Here is a 26,854-nt window from a genome sequence, read left to right as displayed (position 1 = left end):
CACCTGATCCACAGTGACAGGCTTCTAACTGGTCCTCCCAGTTTTACTTGGCAATCACTTCTCTAGACAGCAGCCAATGGGACCATTTTTAAAAAAAAAACAACTTTATTTTGAGGTAAAATATACATACATAACGATTTTAAGAGTATAGTTCAATGAATTTTGACAGATGTATATACCGATATAACCATTACTACAATCAAGACAACATTTCCATTGCCCTAAAAAATACCTTTGTGCCTCTTTGCAGTTAGAACCCACACTCTCAGCCTAGCACAACCAATGATCCACTCTATTTTACTATATATTGGATTGCTGTTTTTCAAAATTATGTGTAAATGTTATCAACTTGAACTTTTGAAAAATCAGATCGTATCCCTTCTTTCCTTAAACCTTCTAATGGCTTCTAATACATGTAGAACAAATAAAAATACTTTATCATGACCGATGAGGCCCCATGTGATCTGGCCCCTGTGTAGTTCTCCTCCCTGGTCTCTAGCCTCTCCCTCTTCCCCTTCTTCCTTATATGTAAGCCAGAGTGGAGGAGGGGGTGTTTCTTTGCGTACTGTGAACTCACCATGTTCATGTATGTCTCAGGGTCTTTGCATTTGTTATTATTTCTCTTAAAATGCCCTTCTCTTTGTCTGGCTTGTTCTTGGCCTTCAGATCATTGCTTCATTATCCTAATTTTAGAGAACTTTCTTGAGCATCCCCTAAAGTCGTATTTGTCTTAACTCTTTTTTTCTTCATGGTCCTTATTGTTATCTGAAATGAGCAGGGGTACTGCTTAATTTTCTTGTCCATCTTGCCTGCTGAAGTGTGGGCTTCATGAACCTAGGGACGGTGCCTGTCTTTTTGACCTTTCCAAAGAATCAACTCCAGGAATCATACCTGCCATGTGGTAGGGGCTCAACCCATGTGGTAGGGGCTCAACATTAGGGGTGCCACGTTGGGAGTGTGCACTCCATCGAAAGGTGTTGTGACAGTTTCGCATTTGGATTTTAATGGAAGCCGTTCATTCCCTCTGAGAGTCCACTGGAGGATTTGTCACATTGTCTACCTTCTGAAGCTCATGGGCTCAAGTGGAACCCAAAGTTAACAAAAGCAGGAAGCTCATTAAGATGGAAGAAAGAGGGATTATTGGGATACAGATGTATAGAACTCAGGAGTCTTCCAGTCTTCCTTCTTTGTTAACTCTGTTGTTTAATGTAGTTTCAACCCGAGCTTCAGAAAGCAGGCTGCAGGTGAGAAGGGGAAAATGACAAAGGGAAGCAGGGAGGAGAGACCAAAATCACTTTACAAAAATCTGCCAGAGGCACTAAAAAGGAAAGAAAATCTTTGAGCTACAGGAGACGAAGACTGCTAAAACCCTCCTTTAGGCTTGGGAGCTGGTGGCAGAGATGAGATAAAAAGTGATTTTAGATTGTGAGTACTTGGAAAGTGACAGTGTCACCGAAAGCACAGCCTAGTGATTAGAAAAGAGATTTTTCCAGCAGGGCTGTTACAGATGTGGAATAAGTTCAGAATTACAGCCCGAATGCAGTGTTCCTGGTAAAAATCTATGCTATAGAAATAAAACATCTAGGGTAATTTGGGCTATATTTTTAGGACTTTTAGACTGATTGCCTAGAGGGCCCAGTCTTTCCTCTGAAGACTGCATTGTACAATTAGATAGAATATTACAGGTCATGGTCCACCTGCCTCCAATGCCTCAGGATTGGGCTCCCATGAGGCAAGATGTGAGCTGAACTGAGCCTGTGACAAATCCTTGAGCCCTTAGGGAAAGCACAGTGTTTCATGTAAAGAGGCGCTGACTTTGTGGATTCATCTGGCAGTTTTCTTTTCTTTTCTGTTTTTTTGAGACTGAGTCTCATTCTGTCACCTGGGCTGGAGTGCAGTGGCGCAATCTCGGCTCACTGCAACCTCTGCCTCCTAAGTTCTAGTGATTCTTCTGCCTTGGCCTCCCGAGTAGATGGGATTACAGGTGTGTGCCACTATGCCCAGCTAATTTTTGTATTTTTAGTAGAGACAGGGTTTCACCATGTTGGTTGGCCAGGATGGTTTCGATCTCTTGACCTCATGATCCGCCCGCCTTGGCTTCCCAAAGTGCTGGGATTACAGGCGTGAGCCACCGCGCCTGGCCTATCTGGCAGTTTTCTACTGGAGCTGAGCAGGCAGCTGCCCCAGGAGAATCTGTTTTTCACCTTTCTTCCATTGGAGAATCTGTTTTTCACCTTTCTTCCATTATCTCTGACTCTATATATTTTGCTGATTTGGGCTGGAGCTGAACTCTCCATACCCAGCCAGTTGATCCAGGAGCCTCCTTCCTCTTTGCCATTGACTCTGTATTGAAGATGTAATAAATTTGAGTTCCAAGTCAGAGAAAGAAATTATACAAATGAGTATGTATTTCGGGTGGGAGAGTGTTGGGGATACTATTTGGGAGCTTGTTCTTTACAAAAGCTCTGATCTGTCTTTTCAGTACAATATTCAGATTAGATACCATGGAGATAAAGGTACCATGAAGATAAGATCTAAAGGCAGTTGATACAGAGGCTGAGGAGAAAGAATTGGGATTTGAAGCTGGTTGACCCTTAAGTAATATAACAGCTTTTAAAGTTGATTTCTTACATGGTGGGGAAATGTCTTCCATTATATGGTAATTCCCCAGTGGGATCCACAATGCTAGAAACACAGTAGATAATTAATGGATCACCTGGAGAACGTTATGCTAAGTGAAATAAGCCAGGCACAAAAAGACCAAGTCTGCATTTCTCTCTTCTGTGTGGAACCTAAAACAATCAAACTCATAGAAGTGGAGACAGGATGGTAGTCACTGGAGGATAGAAGTCGGGGGAAATAGGGAGATATTGGTCAAAGGGTATAATGTTTCAGTTAGACAAGAGGAATAAATGATAAATATTTGAAATAAAAAATAATAATGGATCCGTTAAATTCAGCAGACATTTATTGAACACTTGCAATAGCCAAAGTATTTTGTTGGTTAAAAGAATCAGGCAAAGAAAGGTAACTAGTAACTAGGAACTAGAGGTCCACTTACAGGTTTCAGGGGTTTGCAGACTCCCTGAAATTAAGTGAAAAACTCTGTATCCTTGTCTGTGTACACATTTTCTTGGTCTTTAGTTTGCATCAGATGCCCAAACTTTGTACCTGACCCAGAAAAGATTACAAACTAACGGTCTAGTTGCTCCTAGAATTTACCAATTGATGATATGCCATGGCCTGTGACCATGTGTGAGGATGCAAAGGGCAGCTTCCAAGCATGTGTGCTGGTCATTCTGTCCTCTGTAGGTCAGCTGCTGGCATTGGTGGTTTGGGTGTACATTTCTATATTTTCTTAATGTGGAAAGGTTAGGAAAATAGAGAACTGCCTTTGGAACAGGCTGTGCTTTGACTCTATTGACTTGGAGATAACTATTGTGACTATTAGCATATGTAGGTACCCAGCACATATTTGCTAATGAGAGAAAAGAAGGCAGAAGAAAAGAGAAAGGAAGAGAGGGGCCTATGATATGCCCCCAGCCTGGGAAAAATGTGCATAAGGACTGGAGAGCTTTGTCCTGTGTCCCTCAGAAACTTGGAGGGGTTTGATAAGCATTATAATAAAATATATAAACTATATTAATTGTTTATGACTTAACTTGGACAAATGTCCAAAACTAGTCAGTACAACAGCTTAAGTTAAAAAAGTGAAGATGAATCACTTCACACTGTTTTTTCCTTAAACATTTGTGTAGACTATGTTACTTCCTTGAAGAAAATGAAAGAAAATAAGCCACAGAATATTTTCCTTATACCAGCTGGGGGCAATCCAGTACTACAAATGTGAGAGTGGAGAAAAAAGTACACCAAAAGATCATTTCTAATGTTGCTGTTACTGAGTGAACTGGTGTCTTTTTTTCTCAGATTAATGTATGTCAGCCTTCTGAAAGCCATAGCAACAGAGGCATGCTGAGGTAGCCAATGGAAAAATGACATCTTTCCTTTGTTCTTGTTTTTTGTTTTTTGTTTGTTTGTTTGTTTTGGTTTTGGTTTTGTATTAGAGATGGAGTCTCACTCCGTCACCAAGGCTGGAGTGCAGTGGTGTGATCTTGGCTAACTGCAACCTCCACCTCCTGGGTTCGAGTGATTCTCCTGCCTCAGCCTCCCGAGTAGTTGGGACTACAGGTGCCCGCCACCATGCCTGGCTAATTTTTGTATTTTTAGTAGAGACAGGGTTTCATCATGTTGCCCAGGTTGGTCTCGAACTCCTGACCTCAAGTGATCCACCCACCTCGGCCTCCCGAAGTGCTGGGATATAGGCATGAGCCACCATGCCCGGCCTGACATCTTTCCTTTGTAATGGCAGCTGCCCCTTACCAAATAATCCTTAGGTCAGGTGGCAAATAACTTCCAAATCTTCCAGCAGTGGCAAGCAACTGGCTTAAGATTGCAAGTTGGGTGCTCTCCTGGCGAGGGATGTCCTCTGTTTGGTGGTGCAGAGAGTCCTCTGTTAAGCTCTTATGTCTAGGGATAATCCACAAGCAGTAGTCTACTTCTTGGAATGCCATACAGATGCTCACAACATTATTCAGATTATGTGGTTGATAATCCAGCTCACATACTCCTGGCATTGCTCTGAGTAAAATAGTAAAGTGATACCTTTCATGTCCCAACAAAAAAGCATTACTTGATATTGCAAGCTTCTATTTATTATCTTGTTTAGATTCTATGCTAGGTTTCACAAAAGATGCAAAGCAGTACTTAATCAGTTATCTTTATTTATAGAGTATATTCTTAGATATAATTGTATATACCTGAAATAGATAATACAAGATTGTGCATAGTGAAATAAATTGTTGTAGATTAGAGGAGAGGAGACCCTGACAGGCTGCAGTTATCAGGAAGGCTTTCATGGAAAACTGGTTTTGCACTCCTGGTTTACCCTGTCTTACATCATCTGAGTGTTATACTACGCTGTTCTGGAACATCCACAGCATTTAATTATATCTATTCTAATCTTCCTCTTGGACAAATAAAAGCCAAGAGTCTAGGCCTGATATTTCTTCTAGTAGGGGCTGTCTTCTTTACTCTTATAGAACATTATAAAGTCAAAACTCCTTTTTTTGAAAGCTTTACATGAAATGTTTATGCAAAACCAATCATTTGTTACTATTAGTGCACCTTGAGAGTTTTACTTTGTTGGCAGTAAAGAAAATATCCAATTGTGATCTGCTGTTTTATTTCACCAGCGTTCTGGCTGTTTTTATTCCTGAGTTTCATTTTCACTTTGTCATTTACTCCATCCTATATAAATTTAATCATTGTATCTGTAGGTGTCTGAATGTCTGCTGGCTGAAACTTACAGAGCAGAAAAGAAGTAATAACAGAGATACATTGGTGATTCCAGAAACTCAAGTTGATAAGATTAGAAAGTAATCTTCCTGAGATATGAAAAGAAATGTGGGTTCAAACACAAACTTATATTTTTTGACAACTCAGTACAAGAACTATTTTAAACAAAATTCGTGTAAGATTTTTTATCCTTTTTTCTTGAACACTGTTGATATTTCAGTCAGATAATTTGAATGAGGTTTCTGCACAAACAAGTCCCTTACATTTTCACTTACATTTTTACTACTAGTGCATTTTGTCTACAAGTATGACTTTTATATTGAATAATTCTGATTCTGATAATATCCTGGTAGAGATACTGGGTCAGTTGCCTGGCGGGTGTTTGAATAATTTCACATACTGTTTCTATACAACTGAGACCAAGGTCTAAAATGGAGAATGACTAAGAGATGCCAACCTACATTTTCAAAATCCTCCCAGCTTGACTTGACCTTCTCTCCTGGCTTCATATCCCATTTCTCCTCTTCAGTCTTTTCTGATGACATACTGTGCTGCTCAGCTTTTCTGCTTCTTTTTCTTTGTTATTGCTATTACTCAGGCTTGAAATGTTCTTTAACCTCTTGAACATCTACCTACTGTTCATAGCCTATCCATCTTTGCTTCAGGCACTGTTTTCTTTTTGGAGTCATTCATGATTCAAAGTTCAGCATAGTCTCTCAACCTTCTAGAATCTCATACTGTTTTGTCTCTTCATTTTTTATGGCTGTTAAAAGATTCTCTTTTTATGGTAATGAATAGAAGGATCTCATGCCCTCTATATAAATTGTAAGCTCTGTAATGACAAAGACCAAATTAGATTATACCTAAACTGAAGGTTGTCTTTACTTTACTCACTTGAAGGCTGTTTTGCACTTAGTGGACACTAGATATTTGGGGGATGAAAGATGTTGGGTAGGTATAGATACAATGGGTGGTTGGAGTGGTGCATAGATATATGGTAAATGGGATGGTTGGTTAGATGGATGGATGATCTGATTCTGAGCTTCAAATGACCATTGTGATTATGTGATTTTGTGGCACTTATTATTTCTCTTTTCAGCCCTATTGCTCACTACACCTTCACCTGAAGGTCTCTGAGAATCCCTACACATCAGGGATCATTGCTAGCAAAGACACAGCTCCAAGCATCATAGTGGCATCCGGTAAGAAGCTTGCCTGGTTTGCTGGCTGTGGTAAATAGTGTTTATTTTAAGAAGCTAGATATCTGTACTTGGAACTTAATGAGCAAGCTAAAAATATTTTTGAAAGGCACCGTTTTAAACCATTGGCCCTGAAGCAAGTCTGCAGAAAACCCCTGCACAGGCAGAATGCTTGCAGTCAAAATCTTTCTCAGGCAATGCATCTGCCAATATAGTCCATTGTTGCTTTTGCAGAAAGTTCTTTTCACTAATGGCACCGTTCTCTTTCTAGGTAATATAGGTTCTGAATTGTCAGACACTGACATCAGCATGTTTGTCTCTTCAGATGCAGGGAACACCTGGAGACAGGTAAGAAAATACCCTGGGTCAAATCGCTGAAGTTTAAGTAACATAAAAATTGCCCAGCTTGGTTCAAATCTGGGAACTTTTTCAGCAGTGCTACACATAAATCCTAATGACTGTGAATATGTTTATTTTTCCTTTTTTATATAAAAGTCTTAAATCTTGGAGTGTAGCAAATATTTATGGAATTTGATTTTTTATCATTAAATAAAGATGTTCCTTATTCAGAGCTTGTATGTAAGGATTTTTATAAGTCACAATGAAACCAAATTAAGTCTGACTAAATTTTTCCCACAGATGAAAACCAGAATTCCTAAGGGTTTATCATATAGGGAATATGCAGCCTTAAGGGTAGCTTACATATCTAATGCTGAGTTGGCTCCATAAATTCCCCTTGCCTTGAAGTCAAAATAGGAAGGAATGCAGATATAGAAATGGCCATTACCCAGGTGGTGTTCTGAGATGTTTAAATCTCATGTGCAAAAGACAGAGTAATAACCATCAGGATGCATATGTTAGAGAAAGTAGAAATGGAATACTTTAAACCAGTGTGTTTAGCTTAAGTGCTTCCTGCCCTTCTTCTGAATGAAAATTAGATACCCATAGCTTACAAAACAGGCATTTAATGAGGTTTAGCAATCTTAACAAGATATGCACCTAATGCATGGTTGTTATACTTCAATAAATATGTTTTAATACCCTACTGACGTTTAATTATCATACAATAACTAGCACTGTAAATTGAAATCTAATGCACAGGTAATCACACTTAGCGATGACAGCACTCTGCTTTAAATTTTAGACGGAGGTGTCCACATTATGTTCCAATTGCCATTTCTTAGCTTCAGACCCTTTATAGATCCTCAGTGGGATTCTGATATTTTGAGCGGAGGAGGAAGGGAAGAAATTTGCATAAGAAACCCCATAGCAATTGATCTTGGAGGTATGTAGAAACTTGGACTATTCTAAGTAAACTTCCTCTGGAGAATAGAGAGCAAGGATCCCATTTTCTTCTTTCCAACACCCCAAGCAAGGCAAAGAAGTCTTTACTTCTATAGTCTTGGGTTGCATCTTGGGTATAAGAAATAAACAAATTGGAAGAAGATTGTCTGTAATGTAACTCCAGGCAAGGCTGCACTAATAATCTGACTGAGAAAACAGCATGCATCTTATACAGAAAGGATCTAGAGATTATTTCCATTATGTCTCCATTTGACTTCAAATTTCTTTCTCTACATTTGGAGAAAGACCCAATGACACATGTACCCAAAGATGACGACAGAACTCACCACGATTTTGGTGGAACGTCTATTAATTAAACAAGAACAGTTTTCTTTGATAACAGTTGGAAACTTCAAAATAATAAGATCTGGAAAGGGCACTGTAATGCAGCAAGTCCAAGCTCCATCCATTACTGTATGCATGATCTCAGGCAAGTTACCACATCTCTCTAAACCTTAGATTTCTTATTTATGAAAATGAGACTGTTGGAGTAAATGATTTCTAAGGTTCCCTCTGTCTAGAGATGTATAATATATGACAGTTAACCAATATTCTGACATCATCATAACTGGGAATCAATAGAAATTATCATGAAAATGAAGGAATCTAAGCATGAACCCATAAATATTCATTGTTCAAATTTATTTTATGCACACCTAAAATTATTTTGTATAACACCAATGGTACAATAGCCCATGTTGGGAAGAACTGTTCTATAGCTCTATTTTCCCAAAGATTTAGGGAAACCTATTTTTATCATGGGAAGGATTTTTGTTCTCATGTGAAGACTGATTCTCTGAAGCCTGGGTATGTGTGGATGTGGATGTGTGTCCATGTATGTGTTTTCCTCATCCAGATCTTTGAAGAAGAGCACAGTGTTTTGTACCTGGATCAAGGTGGAGTCCTGGTTGCTATGAAACACACATCTCTCCCAATTCGACATCTTTGGTAAGGGCACGTGCTGCCTGTGAGATCTGCAGCTGATGGTCCTGAACTGCTAAGATCAGTCTAGGAGTCAGGCTATCAAACTGTCTGTTTTGTAGTAAATCTGTTACCAAAATGCCGAGGTTTGGTTCAGGTCCTGTTACTCTCCACACAAAAAGCCAATCCACTGAGACAACAAATATTGCCAGGGAAGAAAGCTTTAACTGGGTGCTGCAGCCAAGGATATGGGCAATCAGTCCCAAGTCCATCTCTCTGATGACTAAAAGTAGGCGTTTATATAGAGGGAAGAAATGTAACCAGGTGTGAGAAAACAGGAATTAGGGAGGGGTAAAGAAGAGGAGGTGAGGAAGAGGAAGTGGTCAACAGGAAGCAAGTTGTCAATTAGGCAGTCATGATGGGTAAGTAGTCTGGCTTCTCATTGTCCAGATGCCTTTATCTGGTAAGTTTCAGCAACTTGATACTACCTGGGAGGCCTGATGGTTGGTTTCCTGAGAGAAGAACTCAGATAAGACAAATGTAACTTTCTCAAGTTTTAAGACAAGGAGGATCAATTTCCGTGTTTATTCAAAGAAACCATAAACATCAGTTCTATGGGCCAGTTGGGCCAGTTTCAGAATGTCAAGGTCTACTAGAGCAGTGGAGGTAGGAAAGAGAGAGAGACACAGAGAGAGAGAGAGAGAGGGAGAGTTTTACTCCATGAGAGAGAAATTGCATTATACTTTGCAAATGTGATGATACTTTCACCCTCATACCCTCACCAGTATATTATTCTCTCAGCACGATTACAGGTAGAACAATGTTCATGATCAGGTATAGTCTCTGAATAGCTTGACTTCTTGCAGTCACCTTTCCCAAATAACATCACCTGGAGTTTAATATCTGTATCCATATTTGCATTCCACACAGAGATGATCAGCTCATGACAGTTCTGCTCCAGTCTCATCTCTCCTGATCTTGCTTTCTTATTTTTCTTTTTTGAGGTGATATTCCACAGTTCTGCCTGTGCATATCCCAAAGATGGATGTATAAGGACTAACTTCCAGAGGAGTTATCAATAGGCTCTTTCAACTGTGTTTTTGAAAGTGGTTCTCTCCATATATGAGTTTGTCCAAAATCAAAAGCCTGGTTTTCCTTCTACTGTTAGTTAGTTTGATGACTGAAGAGAAAGCTGCAAAAGAGAGAAAAAAAAGGCTAAGCTTGGGCAAGGGCGTTCATAAAGAAACGCAGAGCAAAGAAAAGGTCCTGGGTTACTATAACAAAATGCCATAAACTGGGTGGCTTATAAACAACAAAAATTAATTTCTTATAGTTCTGGAGGTTGAGATGTCCAGTATCAAAGTGCTGGCAGATTCAGTGTCTGATGAGGGCTCCACTTTTGGGTTTATAGATGGCACCATTTTGCTATATCCTCACATGGTGGAAGGGCAAGGCACTTCTCTGAGGCCTCTTTTAAAAGATCACTAATTCCTTTCATGGGTGGTCCGCCCTTAGGATCTAATCACCTCCCAAGGTCTCCACCTTCTAATATCATCACATTGGTGATTAGATGTTCAACATTTGAATTTTAGAGAGGACACAAGCATTTAGACCATTCCAGTGACCATCAGGACTGAAGAATTATCTTCTCTTGCTTTCAAGAGCCTATCCTGTACTCATTCATTCAGTGAGGTCAACCAGGATTTATAGTTGTAAGAAGGACACACTGAGGACTTGGTCACTTAGAGATGGGTTGGTTGAAATCCAAGTAAGTCTTACAAAGTCATTGCTCTTCAGGATCACCTGTAAGACTTGTTAGACAGTAGAAAGGTTTTGGACAGGGTCAAGAGCTTGAGGTCTAAGATATAATAAAATATCCAAACTTTCAACAATTTTATAAAAGACTTATAGTTATTGTCATTTAATGTAGCTCTCCTTTTATTGATGTTTTAATATATCTGTGTCCCGATGGCTTGGCTAACTGTATTTCTACTTTCTGATATAATTAAGAATACTTATTCATATGAAAGGCTCATTTTGACAAAGTCTCAGCTATTTTTAAAATGTATTATCTCCGGGTTGAGAGTATCTTTCCTTTGAAATGACATTTTTTTTTTCCTTTGGAGATCTGATGACTGATTTTTTTTATATCATTAGGTTGAGTTTTGATGAAGGGAGATCTTGGAGCAAATACAGTTTCACATCTATTCCACTTTTTGTGGATGGGGTTCTGGGTGAGCCTGGAGAAGAGACTCTCATCATGACGTAAGTTGAAAACTGTGATGTAGTACAGCCTTCATAGAAAAGAGTAATCCACAAAAATGTTTTATAGCTAAGCCTGTTTGATTTGCAGCTTTAGGTTCAAGGTTGTTGCATCTTACTGCAAGAGTGTACAGCAAATAGGGAAGAAAAATGTGGGCAGCTATTTTCTTGGTTCTTTGATAGTTTTTAGGAGACCCAGACTGAGGCACTTAGAGAAATTAGAAGTGATGATTTCAATAGGAAATAAAGCTGTACATTTAAAACTTTAATAATAACCTGGATATGTGGAAAATCTCACGTATATAGGAATGAGTTCGCTTTAAGTCAGAACATAGAGTTTCATTAAAATGCCACAAAGCATTGTATTTTTCCCTGGCTCTTTACCTAACCCAATTGTGAGGCATATTAGGAAAACCATGAGAACAGTCTGTTCTTGTGAAATTGCATTTACACTCATTTTTGTCTGGAATGTGATGATCATTAATTTGTGAAAGATTAATGACGCTGCCTATGGGTTTCAATACGTGGACTTTGAATTTCAAGCATGAAACTGTGATAGTTCCTTCCTTTGGAAAACTGGACATGGAAAATAGAAAGGGAAGGTTGTAAAGTAGTTGATCTGGTCATCAATGAAAACTTTCAAGCCAAAGTCAATTCTTGGTAAGCTTTCTAATTCTCTCCCCTACCACTACTATTTTTTTTTTTTTTTTTTTTTTTGAGACGGAGTCTTACTCTGTTGCCCAGGCTGGAGTGCATTGGCGTGATCTCGGCTCATTGCAGGCTCCACCTCCTGGGTTCATGCCATTCTCCTGCCTTAGCCTCCCGAGTAGCTAGGACTATAGGCGCCCACCACTATGCCCGGCTAATTTGTTTTTAATTATTTTTTTTTTAGTAGAGACAGGGTTTCACCATGTTAGCCAGGATGGTCTCGATCTCCTGACCTTGTGATCCACCCGCCTCGGCCTCCCAAAGTACTGGGATTACAGGCGTAAGCCACCATGCCCGGCCTACCACTTCTACTTTTTAATGGTAGGAAACAACAATAAAAATCTAATATGCCTAATAGCTACACTTTTCTCAATGAGAAACATAGCTAAATTAGCAATGCATTCCATAATTTGTCTTTCTTCAATTTTTATATTTTCAAAACAGATTTTAAAAAACTGACCCAACAGGCCACTTCATGGCTTTTCTTCAAACCTATGGTTGGTAATTCAAACATCTCAGTAAATACTTAAGTCTCTCTGAGTAAAGAGAGTAGAATGTGCAATGTAGGAAACCATTATTAGTACTTGGTTCTGCTGATCACTTTCACTAGGGGCTGGTGGGAAGGTAAAATAGCATGGAAACCATGGGAACTATGTACATTAGCAAGATAACCTGGAAGTCTAATCCTGGACCACATAGAATACAGCATTTATGATTGTTTTTCTCAACCATATTTTCCCAACCAATCCTGTGGCACAATATGTACAAGTGGGCTCTTTAATTAAACACTCTGGGTCTGGTTCTACCTGTTATTATGACTTGATTTTGTTTTTGCAATGTTAACAAAACTCATTGAATCTCATATTATCTATCTGTGAAGTGGATCCAGTAATGGTACCCTCCTCGGCCAGGCGCAGTGGCTCACGCCTGTAATCCAGCACTTTGGGAGGCCAAGGCAGGCAGATCATGAGGTCAGGAGATCAAGATCATCCTGGCCAACATGGTGGAACCCCATCTCTACTAAAAATACAAAAAATTAGCTGGGTGTGGTGGCTCGTACCTGTAATCCCAGCTAGTCGGGAGGCTGAGGCAGGAGAATTGCTTGAACCAGGGAGTCAGGGGTTGTAGTGAGCCGAGATCACACCACTGCACTCCAGTCTAGTGACAGAGCGAGACTCTGTCTCAAAAAAAAAAAAGTACCCTCTTCATGAATGCGTTTTGAGGATTAAATGATATGATTCATATAATGTGCTTAGCTCAGGGTGAACACTCCACAAATGCTCTCTGTTGTTATTACTCATTACATTGTTATCATTGTAATGATTTTTATCACCATGATCTCTGTAGAGTGTTTGGACACTTCAGCCACCGCTCTGAATGGCAGCTGGTCAAAGTAGATTACAAGTCCATTTTTGATAGACGGTGTGCCGAAGAGGACTATAGACCCTGGCAGCTGCACAGCCAGGTAGGAGGAAAAGAACTGAGACTAAGGCCTGGGCAGGAAGCATGAGTGGTGTTGGGGGAAAGCTAGTTGCTAAGGTATAGGAACTAGGATGCTGTAGGCCAAAATGTCCATCTACTGTTTTCTTACACATTTGTGTTCCACAGCAGTAAACAAACTCACCATTAATAGCTTGTTGTGAAGTCATTTCTGTTTTTATTGTGCTAGGATATAATGAGATAAAATTCAAATGTGCTTGGCTTAGGCTTACAACTCAAAATGAAACACCAATTCAGCACTCAGATCCAAACATAATTCATCTGAGAATGTCATATGGTTGCATGGTGGGGGCAGGGATGAGGAAGAGATCTTCAATTTTATCTAGCAATGCAGAGACATAGAATAACAAAATTATGCTGGGTGAGTGTTGCCGGAGAAATCCTTCTTCCCCTTTGCCTTGATTCCTTGGAACTATATAGTACTTTTTGCCTCCTTGCAAGGCACTCCTGGTATGAGAATGCAGAATTATTAATAGGAAACTTTCATTTGTCCTGGACTCTCACATATCCAGCTTATATCAAAATGCTTGGATGGAAGTGTCTCTCCCTTGATTTCCCAAGGTACAAGTCATTCTGCAGATCTCTCAAAGGATATGGTAGAAGTACCTGCTGCAAAGCCATCACCATATTCAGGCAGAGAAACGTCATATACCTCAAACCTAGACCAATTAATATATGTAAATATAGATGTGTAATGAAGCCAGTTAAAGTGAGTTTGCTCAAGAAAGATGGTGTACAGTAGATTAAGCAAAATTCTCTGATCTTTCAGAAACACAAAAGGAGGAGTGTGTCTGATAGTGGGCCCTGCATTAGCTGGAAACACCCACCCTATTCAGAGGCTCAACAATAAAATTGCTCATTTACATTGCTGATATTTTCTCCTTTGGGATGCACAAGCATTGTGATATTCAAAGCTTTTATTTATTTTGTGGGAAAACACTGAATTTAGCTCTCTCGCTTGTCTGGTAGAGGAACATTAAAATCTGTGCTGTAAAGTTGTGTGGGCAGAGGCATAATAAATCGAGGCAAAATGGATGTTTATATTTCTTAGCAATGCTCCTCTTTCATGCTCTCATAAATGACCAACTGTATAAATCTTTTATTATAGGGGAATTGAACTTAATTACTACAGATTTATTGGCAATACACTAGGTACAGGCTGAGTCTGTGTGTCCTTCATAGCACTGCACCCAACACTTTGCCAAATAAAGGTTTGATAAGTGCACACAAAATTAAGGATGTTATTTAATAATCCTCAATGATTGTTAGGATTGCCTTTATAGTCAGGTTGTATAATAGGGCTCTAGACCGCAAAAGGAAAATGTTGTTAGCACAAAGAGGGTTACCAAAGTTTACGTTACACTAAGATGTGCAGATGTCTCCCTAAATGTCGCTCATGTGGTGCAGGGAGAGTCCAAGCTATGTGCCCAAGTATCTGTGATCCTTCTCTGCTTACAGGGGGAAGCATGTATCATGGGAGCAAAAAGAATATATAAGAAGCGAAAATCAGAGCGGAAGTGTATGCAAGGAAAATATGCAGGAGCTATGGAATCTGAACCCTGTGTCTGCACTGAGGCTGATTTTGATTGGTGAGCTTGTGCAATTATCTCCTGGAGCCATTCGGTGTATCAAATCCACGTGGGCCTGAATGAAAGCTTAGAATTGAAATAATAGTAACATACATAGGGCTAAGTGGCAAGCTTCATATTCTTATAAAATTACCTCATAGTTTACTAGCTATGTGCATGTGTACGTGGAATAGTCAAGAGTTTCTTTAGACTGAAAGAGGACTCCGAAGATGGCTGGTAATTATCTTCATTACCAGCAGATTTGGCCGGGCGTGGTGGCTCATGCCTGTAATCCCAGCACTTCGGGAGGCTGAGGGGGGCAGATCACTTGAGGTCAGGAGTTTGAGACCAGCCTGGGAAACTGAGACCAGTGTGGGAAACATGGTAAAACCCCATCCCTACTAAAAATACAAAAATTAGCTGGGCATAGTGGCAGGCACCTGTAATCCCAGCTACTCGGGAGGCTGAGGCAGGAGAATCGCTTGAACCCAGAAGGTAGAGATTGCAATGAGCCACGATCGTGCCACTGCACTCCAGCATGGGCGTCAGAGTGAGACTATCTCAAAAAAAATGCAGATTCTTTCTGTGCTGCTTCAAACAGCAACACTGGAAACAGTAAGTGGACTTTTTAGGGAGCAAACAAACATATTTGTCTTCAAGATGAAAGCTTTCTAGAATTTAGGATTTCCTGTAGTGGAATAATAGCCTTTTAAGGCAGTAAATTTTCTGTCCCTGCAAGTTTTCAATTCATAGTTAGCTGACCATAGCTTATGAGATTCATGGAAGATGTTGCTGAACTCAGATCAAGCATGGGTTCAATGGCATTGCAAATCTGTAAGTCGGTGAACGTAGTGATAAAGGAGACTTTTTGCTTTACCAGGATTAAGCTAATTTAAACTGGAGAAGTACTGAGACATTTAGAGGTTAAACTAAACTCAGAGTGCCAAAGAGTCCTTCTTGAGACATTTGCTCAGCAGAAAGCTAGCTTGTGGGCACCGTGAAGCCCTTGGCTTGTTGTCAGTGTTAATTGTTCAGGTAAGGCTTACAAATTATTGAGGACAAGTAGGTGGTAACTCCCTTGGTATTTTCCATTGTTTTCTTCCCTCTTCTTTTTGCTTTTCATGTATTTATTTGTTTTTAATTTAGAAAACACAGTCACTAAATATGTACATATGTGTTAAAGAATTAAAACTTGACCTGCATAAGAACTAAAGTCATTCTTTAACAGTTTCTTTCTAGCTGTATAGCAATCTCAGGTTACATATTGAATCATTAAAATATCGGTGATTGAACTGAGATACTGTGTACATACACATCACATATCTTAGAAAAGTTAAGCCTTCTCTTATGGTGGACATCTGGAGATATTCTCTGAATAAATAGTACTAGGAAGGTCTGACAAGAGTGGCAGCCAGCAGTCAGACCAGTAACCCACAGCTGTACCCCCTTGTTGGTGAGGACGCCAAGCCAAGAGCCAATGAAGTATCCTTCGGGCTCAGCCAGAGGGCAACAGAGCTTCAGTTACATTGGAGCTCAAATCTTCAGGGAGCTCAAATCATCGAAATCTTCAGGGGCCTCCTTAGTTGTGACTTCTGTTTCAGTCAGTGCAATACTATTATAATGACAAAAATATTTTATCTCTGTACTAGCCTTCGAGACTAACATCCTGAAATGCATTCACAGGGAAAACTACCATGAGATTTTAAGTCGTTCATTGCATCCCTCTTTCTGAAGCCACTGCTGCTTCTTCATCTACCCTATTCAAGGAAGATTTGCAAAGGAAGTTAGCATCCTACATTAGTGGTTTAGCTTTTGCCTTAAGAAACAGCCATTCTTTAGCAGGAGGCAAATTTATTCTCTGGTAGAAAACCTAAGAGAAAAAAAAAATGAGATGAGCTATCCCAATGTCCTGATTTCTCCCCAAAACATTTGCTTCTCTGGGAATCTTTTCTACAGGCTTCAAAGTAAGCCAGTCTTTTGTGGTTGTTGTTGTTGTTGTCATTTTTCTTTTTCAATTGTAAGCTAGTCCAGAATGAAAGGAATACCAGATAAGGAAAGCAATTAGATTTCTCCTCTCCCGCATCCCTCGTGCCCCTTAGTCTTGGCCCAATCCCTGCATTCATTTGTGATTGGAATCCGCTACTCATCCCGCCAGCTGAAATGCATTCTGAGAGGTGGGAAATGAATCATGAAGGAGTTCACTGTAAGGTTTTCTAGTCCAGTGGGATTTCTGTCACTGCATGATTTCTGAAAATATTTGGGAAGGCTCATCACAACCTTGTTGGGTTTCTGCTAGTAGCTGGAGTTTTGGTGATTACACCTGGCTGTAGTGTAATGAAAGGTGATTGTCACTGAGTGTTTCTTCTTGGTTTGGCCCTCTCCTGGACAGTCCCCCAAATGACCTTGCCTGTCCCTCTCCAGCATTTGTAAAGTAACTCCCCGAAGCAAACACTGGTTGTCCTATAGGCAGCAATTCTGAAGTCTTCCTACTCATGCTGCATTGAACCAGCACCAAATCCTGCTGGTATGTGCAAAATTCTAAGTACCAGCTGCCTGGTGACAGGCCCCTGAGCTGAGCCTGTTTCTCCATTCCTGACCCTTGTGTGCCAGCATCTCACCTCCATTACACAGATGGGCCAATTCATACTAATGCTTGCCAATTGCTGCCTGCGATTTGTCTGTGCATGTGGAGGTGCAATTTGTTGTCATTCTCTGTGCCCAGGTTCATCTGCCAGAAGCCAAGAATATCAGGCAACTCAGAGGCCCCTGGAAGCATGAATGAGAGGAGGCTGAGAGGGAGGTCTTTGACTATATCCGAAATAGTGAGGATTTAAAGCAGTTAGTCCCAACTGGCAGCGCTAACTGCCTAGTATGAAACATTTCCTTAGGGGAATGCTCGAGACACTCCTGAAGGACATTTCCTTTTTGGCTGTAACTTTGAAGCATATGGAGTGTACACAGAGAGACCTGGCTCAGCTCTACTTGGTAGATCCAGATGTCTTGGAAGAGCATCCCAAAGACATCACCAGTAATGAGGACTGTGCCACATGTGGCCGTGTTAAACTCTGTGATGAATTTCTCACCAAGGGTTGAGTTCCACCACTGCCCGTTTTCACATTACAGCTTTCTCTGGGCCCAGCCACCTGTATTGTGTATCCTTCTAATGAGAACACAATCTACTCTCTCAGCTTAAGAGTGTTTAAATGGAATGACCGGCTGTGTAGGATATTTTCCTGAATAATTGATAAATATTCTATGAAAAAGTTCTATTTTTGAGAAGTCATTGATTCAGGGAATGCTTGTGGTTTTGTTTGTTTGTTTGTTTTTGTTTTTGTTTGTTTGCTTTGACTAATTGATTAGTGTAGAACTTGGCTGTGGACTGACGTGGAATTGTTTTCAGTAATTTTGCCACCTAGTGAAAGGTTTTTCTCGGCTCTTTCCTAACAGCGACTATGGTTATGAGCGACACAGTAATGGCCAGTGCCTGCCGGCATTTTGGTTCAATCCATCCTCTCTGTCAAAGGATTGCAGCTTGGGACAGAGTTACCTCAATAGTACTGGGTAAGTGTCTGGAGTAGTGACCTTGAGAGGCCAACGTTTGCTGCCTTTCAGCACATGTTATACTGACAGAATTACTTCTGATCAAGGACCAAGCATATTTCCTTACAGCACAATGTAATTGCTTTTGTTCATTTTAACAATGAAGCACAACTTTGCGCTAATAGTGCAAGTTTCATGTGAGAATAAGATTCCAGTTGCAAATTTAAAAAAGAAATGTGTCTTGATTGAATATCACGATGATGATATTAAAATAAAAATGTCTTCATTTTTTCGACACTTTGTTTTCAAGCTATTTAATCCTGTAAAGTTACCTTTTACCCTCATTGTATCCATGATGAGGAAGGCCAAATAGATATTTAATATTTGCATTTCCTGTTTTATAGATGTGGAACCTGGAATCACGAACTCACTGACTTTTCAAAAGTATACTAGTGTTAATAAGAATGTATTTTGCTTTCTCTTTATGTTCAGTCTTGACACATTTAAACATGCATTCTGACCTTTGTAAATCCAGAATCACATTCTAAAATTTGATATTTAATATTCTGTGTCATGGGGCTTATGCAATATTATTTAAGAAATACTATAATAAGGAAAAAAATTCATAAATTTGTCTCAAATGTAGTTGGTATCTATACACTTTAAAATAGCTCATGGAACCTATTTAAATTCTGATTCAAACAAATGATCTGTAAAAAGACACATTTGAGCCATTGAGGAAAATTGAACCTATACTAATTCGGGTAATGTATTAGTTAGGGCTTTCCGGAGAAACAAAACCAATAGGATGTATATTTATTTAGAAAGAGATTTATTGGCCAGGCATGGTGGCTCACACCTGTAGTCCCAGCACTGTACTTTTGGAGGCTGAGGCGGGCAGATCACTTGAGGTCAGGAGTTTGAGAGCAGCCTGGCCAACATGGTGAAACCCCGTCTCTACTAAAAATACAAAAAAAAATTAGCCTCACATGGTGGTGTGCACCTGTAGTCCCAGACACTCAGGGCGCTGAGGCAGGAGAATCACTTGAACCCAGGAGGCAGAGGTTGCAGTGAGCCGGGATCACACCACTGCACTCCAGCCTGGGTGACCAAGTAAGACTCTGTCTCACAAAAAAAAAAAAAAAAGAGAGAGATTTATTGTAAGGAATTGACTCATTTGATTATGGAGGTAGAGGTAGGCGGGTCCCAAGATCTGCAGGGTAGGTCAGCAAGCTGGAGACCCAGGAGAGCTGACAGTCTAGTTCTAGTTCGAGTCTGAAGGCCTGAAACCATAGAGCCAATGTTGTAGTTCTAGTCCAAAGGCCAGCAGACCTGAGACCCAGGAAGAGCCTATCTTTCAGTTCAAGACCGAAGGCAGGAAAAGAAGCCAGTGTTCCAATTTGAATGCCATCAGGCAGAAGGAATTCTCTCTTACTTTGGGAACTGTCAGCTTGTTGAATTCAGGCCTTCAGCTGATTGGATGAGGCCCGCCCTCACTAGAGAAGTCAATCTGCTTTACTCAGTCTACTGACTTAAATGTTAATCTCATTTAAAAATACACAGAAGTGGCTGGGCGGGGTGGCTCATGCCTGTAATCTCAGCACTTTGGGAGGCCGAGGTGGGTGGATCACGAGGTCAGGAGATCGAGACCATCCTGGCTAACACGGTGAAACCCCGTCTCTACTAAAAATACAAAAAATTAGCCGGGTGTGGGCGCCTGTAGTCCCAGCTACTCAGGAGGCTGAGGTAGGAGAATGGTGTGAACCCAGGGGAGGCGGAGCTTGCAGTGAGCCGAAATCGCGCCATTGCATTCCAGCCTGGGTGACAGAGCGAGACTCTTGTCTCAAAAAAAAAAAAAAAAAAACACCCCACAGAAGTGTGACATTTGACCAAATATCTGGGCATACTATGGCCCAGTCAACTTGACATATTAAATTAACCATCATAAGTGATATTAAAGAATTATACTTATATATTTAGTCATGATAAAGGCATTTTGGCTAGGCTAAGAAAAAAGCCTTACTTTTTAGAGATACATATTTGTGTGAGTTTTGTTTTAATGTGTTAAAAAACAGATAAGTATTGATAATTTTTGGAGATGGGTAATGAGTACATGGGAATTTATTACATTACTTTTCTTCATACATACTTGAAAATTCTGATAATAAAAAGTTAAAAAGAAGCTAGTGTAGTAGCACATGCCTATAGTCCGTGCTACTCAGGAGGCTGAAGTGGAAGGATCGTTTGAGTCCAGGAGTTCAAGGCCACCCTGGACAACATAGGGAAACCCCCATCTCTTGAAAAAAAAAAAAAAAAAAAAAAAAGAAGAGAGAAAAAGGGAAGGAAGAAGGAGAAAGGAGAAGTAAGGAGATAGGAACCTTACCAATCAGCCAGTTCTACTTGACAAAGCCCCTTCTCCTGAGCCAGCTACAGTACAGAGAATCCACTTGAGGAGGTGAGACTTCCATTTATGTACTCTGTATTTGAAATTTTAAATGTGTTTAATTTTTATAAAAAGATTATCAAAATAATAGATACTATTCTTTTCAAGGAAGGAGAAGGCATAGAAAAGGATTTTGTAATGATTCCTATTTCTGATGTTAGGGATTTCTAGAACTTTTGAATAAAGGAATAAGCTATGATTTTTTTGAATGATAACACGACATCCAAGGAAATATAAATAACACTTTTATAGCAATGGGTCAGTGAGGTCTTAGCATAGTACCATGGGGGAAAAAAATGGAAAGGTTGATAATTAAACTTAATGGGGAAGGAATTCAAAAGACAGAGTTTTATTACTTGCTGGTACTAGCATGTTTAGACACTGTAAAGGGCATTGGAAACCCCTCAAGCTAATTTAAGAACTGATTTTTTTTTAACCAGCTCAATCAGTCAAGGAAGTTATATTAGTCTGTCTTTGGTATTGATGATAGGAGGCTGAAACACAGAGGGATCAAATTGTTCCAGATGCTACTCAATCATAGACCAAGGCTGAATGATACCTGTGACCCCTCACTCTTCAGTTCATTGAGATCTTTTTTTTATTTTTTTCTTTTTTTTTGAGACAGAGTCTCACTCTGTTACTCAGGCTGGAGTGCAGTGGCACAATCTCGGCTCACTGCAACCTCCGCCTCCCAGGTTCACACCATTCTCCTGCCTCAGCCTCCCGAGTAGCTGGGACTACAGGCGCCGGCCACCAAGCCCGGCTAATTTTTTGTATTTTTACTAGAGACGGGGTTTCACCGTATTAGCCAGGATGGTCTCAATCTCCTGACCTCGTGATCCACCTGCCTCGGCCTCCCAAAGTGCTGGGATTACAGGCATGAGCCACCGCGCCCAGCCCATTTGAGATCTTATAAATTCTGACTAACATCAAATAAAACATCAGTGACGTTTAAGTAATTTTATATTCAAAAAGAATACCATCTATGCCATATAAAATTAAAATCATTATGTCAATTAAAATGTGACTTAGCAATAAGCGTCCAGGTATATAAATGTTGGTCAATGCAGTTGTTACGTTTAGTAGTCACAAAATTACAACACTACCTTCTAGGACTCCACCTTTATTCTCAGGGGCTTGTTCATTTCTGTGGGTATTACACGATAGCATCTGACCCCAAATGATTTTTGTTAAGTTGCCACATCCATTGGTTTCGTCTGTTCCATTTAAAGATTTTGCAGAAAAGCATCAGCATTGGTGAGCAAGCTGGTGTAAAGAGAACATATGATAAATACCAGCCATCAGCGGGTATGATAAATGTCCTGCTCTCGTAAGTAAGATGCTCACAGGTGGAGGAGTGAATACCCAAATAGGGCCTTACACACAAAAGTCACGGGAATGGTTGTCAATAATAACTCCACTGATCAGCATGTTGTCTAAGCTACACATGTTGCATTAGGAACACGAAGACCCTTAGCTGGGACAAAGGCCTGAAATCATCTACAAAGAAGGCCTCACACCACTGAATTCCCATTTGCAGTGTCTGTAGCCAACTCAAGAGTTGGCAAGAGGTAAAATGTTGGTGATCTTGGAAAAGAACTTTCTGCCTCCCTTAATGTCACTCCAGCCCCTCACCACAGATGTCATTTGGCTATGTGTTGATTCAGTGGTATTTTATAAGCAGATTCAGTATATCATGTTGTAGCCACTAATAGTGCTGCCACTATACATTTAGATTTTTACTTAAAAAATATTTAGTTACAAAATAAATGTGTATGTTTTATATGTTTAAAAGCCGATTTACATCATCACCTCAATCCTGGCCCCCTTTCCCCACACAACTGTGATCTATTTGATATGCATGCTTCCAAACACTTTTCTTTGCATTTGCTAGTAAATACTTGTCCCAAGAGAAAATACACAAATTAATTTGGGAGGTTGTTTTTATATGTGATTTCCTACTAGATACATTGTTCTTCTATTTTCCTTTTTCATTCAAAAATATGTCTTAAACATCTTTCTAAGTCAGAATATATAAGGGCACTTTCTCATTTCTTTAATTTCATAGTATTATGTATTATAATATTATCAGTTATCCTTCTTCCATGGATGTTTGGGTTATTTTGCTTTTTCTGCCACTATAAATAATGCTGCAGTTAATATTCTCATCCCATAAAACTTGTTATACAAATAATACAAAGATAATTAAGTCTCTTTTGGCAATTGGAGGTGTTTCTGTTAGCTCATAATGCAAATTCCACTCTGCCAACTGGGTACGTCTCAGACCTGGGTATCAGGCATTGCCACGTTTCTCCCTTGTAAGGGTTAAAACACTAGTAGCTTCCTACTCACAGGCTGCCTGTGAGTCTCAAAACTTAGAGATTCATTTGTATTAAATACCATCCTCCTTTAAAATTCAAATGCCAGTGGATTCTGTAAAGGAAAGCTGAGGAGAAGGAGAAGTAGGATTTAGCCAAATTAATAAGGGGAGGAAGGTCATTTCATGCAAAAAGAACAAGAAATGATCCTGGGGGAGGGCCACAATGGTAGTTTTCTCAAGGACAAGCCCAGATGCCAATGCCTGCATGCTTATAGGGTTAAGCAGCCACTGGGAACCCTGTGTCCAGTGCCATTTTAAGCCATCCATGGTCACCTCATGCTCAGTCAGTGCAGAATCTGTATTAGCCTCAGGGCTGGGATGAAGTGCAAAGGAATCGCAAGTGTAGGGTTGGCCAGAGAGTGAGCCCCTTCATAAATGTTGCTCCCTGGACACCTCATTTGTCTCACACTTTTCTTACAGCATAGCTCATGGTACAGACATGCAGTGGGAAAATGAATTGAGTGGGGTGAATGACCAAACCTCCCAGCATCACCTTTCTGAGAGTTTACTTGGAAGCATGCAGGAAATCATTGCTTTAAAAAAATTTTTTTTTCTTAAATACCTCACTTTATAAATGTCTATGGCTACTTTCCCTGTCAGCTTATTACCCTGTGTATATAGCAGTGTTCTCAGGTTTACCTGCTTCTCCATGATGGGGAAATCCTGGCATCGGTTATTATTGTGCCCGATAAAATGGTATTTTGATGAGATGCCAAAATATTTATCATCTTCACTATGTAGAAGTGAATGGTTGCACAATTTTTGTTTTAGTTGCTGGCTAGGACTTAGAAAGGATGGATGGAATAAAAAGTGAACTCGGTGCAGAATGTCCCTCCAGGTGGCTGTAACCACCAGTCCTGCTCCTTGGTCCAGCGTCATCAGGGTTTCTCATACCCACACAGTGGAACGGTAGAGCCTGCTGCTGTGTTCTCCACGATTGGCTCCCTGCCTCTCTTCACCCTCTGCCCTCACAGCTTCTACATGTCATTTGACATGAGGGTGGAAAGCAAGGAGGCTGGTACTGGGGCCTCAGCCTGTTATGGATTGAGAGTGAAATACATTTGGGGATGTTTTGTTTGGTGAAAAAGGGAGTAATTGGAATGAAACAATTAAGGATGTTCAATCTAACCTCTGCCATTTACTGTAATGTTTAGCAAGTGACTTTGTTTCCTTGACCTTAGTTCCTTAACCTGTAACGTTTAGCTATTTGCCTTCAGAATTTGATTAAATGTCACACTGTATGTAAAGCATGTAGCACAATGCCTAGCACATAGTCATCACCTTATAAAATGTGTAACATCACCAATAGTTATTGTCTGAAGACTCCTCTAGAGTAAAGAAAGAAGGCAAAAAACTTATTTTTATTATGAATCCACAGTCCAGACATGTATTTGGTGTTTAATTGTCACTGCAGTAATAATATCTGAGACATATTTAATGTAAGTCTCTGTTTTCTCATTTGTAAAACAAAAATAGTAACTGCATAGGCTCATGAAGTTACAAAATTGGAAAGTGATGAAAGCACTGTACACCAAAGCACGTCTGTCCCTTTATGCCACTCAGGCCAGATAATGTGTTTAGCTGATTACTGAACGAGTTCCTTTTGCTCAAATAAAATGAAAGCAGTATTCATTTGTATTTTATTTCATGTTAGTGCTGAAATAACCCCAAATTTATTCCTCTTTGTTTCTCTTTCAGTATCTATAAATATCTCAGTATGCACATCCGCAAGCACAAGCTCATTTAGTGATACTTATATATGGTTAAATCTTGTTTATACTGTTTTGGAACCAGGGAGCGTACTGCAAAATTTAAGTTGCTAAATTAACTAGCATGTTACTTGTTTCATGCCAATGGCAAAAGATTCTGTAAATATAAAATAAAGTGGGCATTGGGTTGGTTTATTCTAAGAAACCAAGATGATCTTCTCAAGGGAAAGATTTCTTCTTGCTATTAAGCTGGAGATATTTCTAGATGTGCTTTAAAAAGTATGTACAGAAATTTCTATCTGTAGAGTTTCTTTACAGGGGCCATTAAGTCCTCATGGAAGAAGGTACAAAGACAGTTCTTACTGCTCTTCAGGTTAGTTTCTCAAAATGCAATGGGGACTCTTTTTTTTGGAGACGGAGTCTCACTCTGTTGCCCAGGCTGGAGTGCAGCAGTGTGATCTTGGCTCACTGCAACGTCCGCCTCCTGGATTCGAGAGATTCCAATGGGGATATTTATACAATAAAGACATTTTTAAAAAGTTTAAGTTCAGTATCTATTTACAAATATATAGTGGGTCCAAGAAAAAATACACGCATAAATTCTAGCAAAATAGTTATCTTTATACTATCAAGATACATTTGGAATGTTTTAAAAGATGCTTTTTATAAATAACTTTTGGTGTTTTATTTCACAGTAGAGTGACTATAGTTAATAATATTATGTTGTATATTTCAAAATAGCCAGAAGAGAGAAGTTTGAATATTCTCACCACAAAGAAAGGATAAATGTTTGAGGTGATGGATATGACGGATTTAATCATTACACAATGTATATATGTAACAAAACATCACACTGTACCTTATAAATATGTATAATTAATATGTCAATTAAAAATAAAAACTTAAAAACTTCCTCTCCACATAAGCCATAAAACACTTAGATTCTGCTAACCTGCCATTTCCTGGATTTGCTATTTCCAGTGTCTCTGGGGCTTTGGTCTTTCCCAAGTGATTCTGTTTTGGTTGCCTTTTGGGGGTTTTGATGTTTGGTCTGCTCTCCTCTCAAGGATATTTTTCAGTGTGCATCAAGGAGAATAATTGGCCCTAAAAATGGTGCATGTGTTTAAAGTCACAAAAAGGCAATCACTTGCATTATTTACAGACTCATCACTGCGGGGGCCTCTGTAGCTGTTTTCTAGCCAAGAACCATACAGCCTCACTGCACACACTCAATAATTGTTGGTTGCTACAGAGTCAACTTTCTTAAGAAAACTTTCTTAAGAAAACCTTTCTTAAATGAGATTTTCCATCTTTTCATGCATGTCACTGGGGTTGGGAAATGAAGGAAAAGGTGAATATCACTACATGGAGACTTGCTTTCTCACATGGTGATTCAGCACATCAATGGCCTTGGCATTAACGATTCTTATCCTGGTGCTACGGTACAGTGGCAAGAGAACACCAAACTTAGTCCAGAGTCCCAGACGTGCCAGTCGTCCCCTGTGTGAGGTGCAACTCTCTAAACTGTGTTTCCTTTTCCTTATGTGAAAAACAAAAGGATAGTGTTGGATGATCTTAGAGACCCCTTCAAGCTTTAACATTTCCATGACCAATTGAAAGGATTCAATATTAGAATTCCTTGGACTGTAGGCGCTCAAAAGATAGAAAACAAATTCATATAACTTAGTCGTACAACTGGTGGGCTCAGATAGTGGATTCTGTGAGCCATTCTCAATCAGTATGATTCTTGATATTAAGTGATTTAGTGAAGTGTGTGTGGCCATATGTCCCATTTCACCATTTCATCAAGCTCATGTTCAAAATGAAGTCACATTCCTGTTACTATTCAAATTAAATGACATCTGCTTCCATCCTGCTTAATGCAAGAGAAGCTTTCTTCTTTTTACCTGGTCTTCTGTCTTATG

At 39.7% G+C, this 26,854-nt stretch overlaps 1 protein-coding gene across 5 annotated transcripts in view; it reads left to right on the top strand.

The window, feature by feature from the left end:
* SORCS1 (sortilin related VPS10 domain containing receptor 1) overlaps window positions 1–26,854 on the top strand; it is a 589,960-nt gene that overhangs the window by 477,069 nt on the left and 86,037 nt on the right. For all 5 annotated transcript variants that reach the window (XM_054503115.1, XM_054503113.1, XM_054503114.2 and 2 more), the window contains exons 11-17: window positions 6,455–6,557; window positions 6,826–6,902; window positions 8,755–8,846; window positions 10,977–11,084; window positions 13,137–13,254; window positions 14,748–14,878; window positions 18,305–18,418. In XM_054503115.1, the coding sequence (XP_054359090.1) occupies window positions 6,455–6,557; window positions 6,826–6,902; window positions 8,755–8,846; window positions 10,977–11,084; window positions 13,137–13,254; window positions 14,748–14,878; window positions 18,305–18,418 (743 nt within the window). The remainder of the gene's footprint in view (window positions 1–6,454; window positions 6,558–6,825; window positions 6,903–8,754; window positions 8,847–10,976; window positions 11,085–13,136; window positions 13,255–14,747; window positions 14,879–18,304; window positions 18,419–26,854) is intronic.

This window comes from Pongo pygmaeus, chromosome 8 (assembly GCF_028885625.2).
Source record: "Pongo pygmaeus isolate AG05252 chromosome 8, NHGRI_mPonPyg2-v2.0_pri, whole genome shotgun sequence".
In the NCBI taxonomy this organism is placed as follows: Eukaryota; Metazoa; Chordata; class Mammalia; order Primates; family Hominidae; genus Pongo; species Pongo pygmaeus.
Note: the sequence above shows the minus strand (reverse complement) of the source record. Positions and strands in the feature narration are given on the sequence as shown.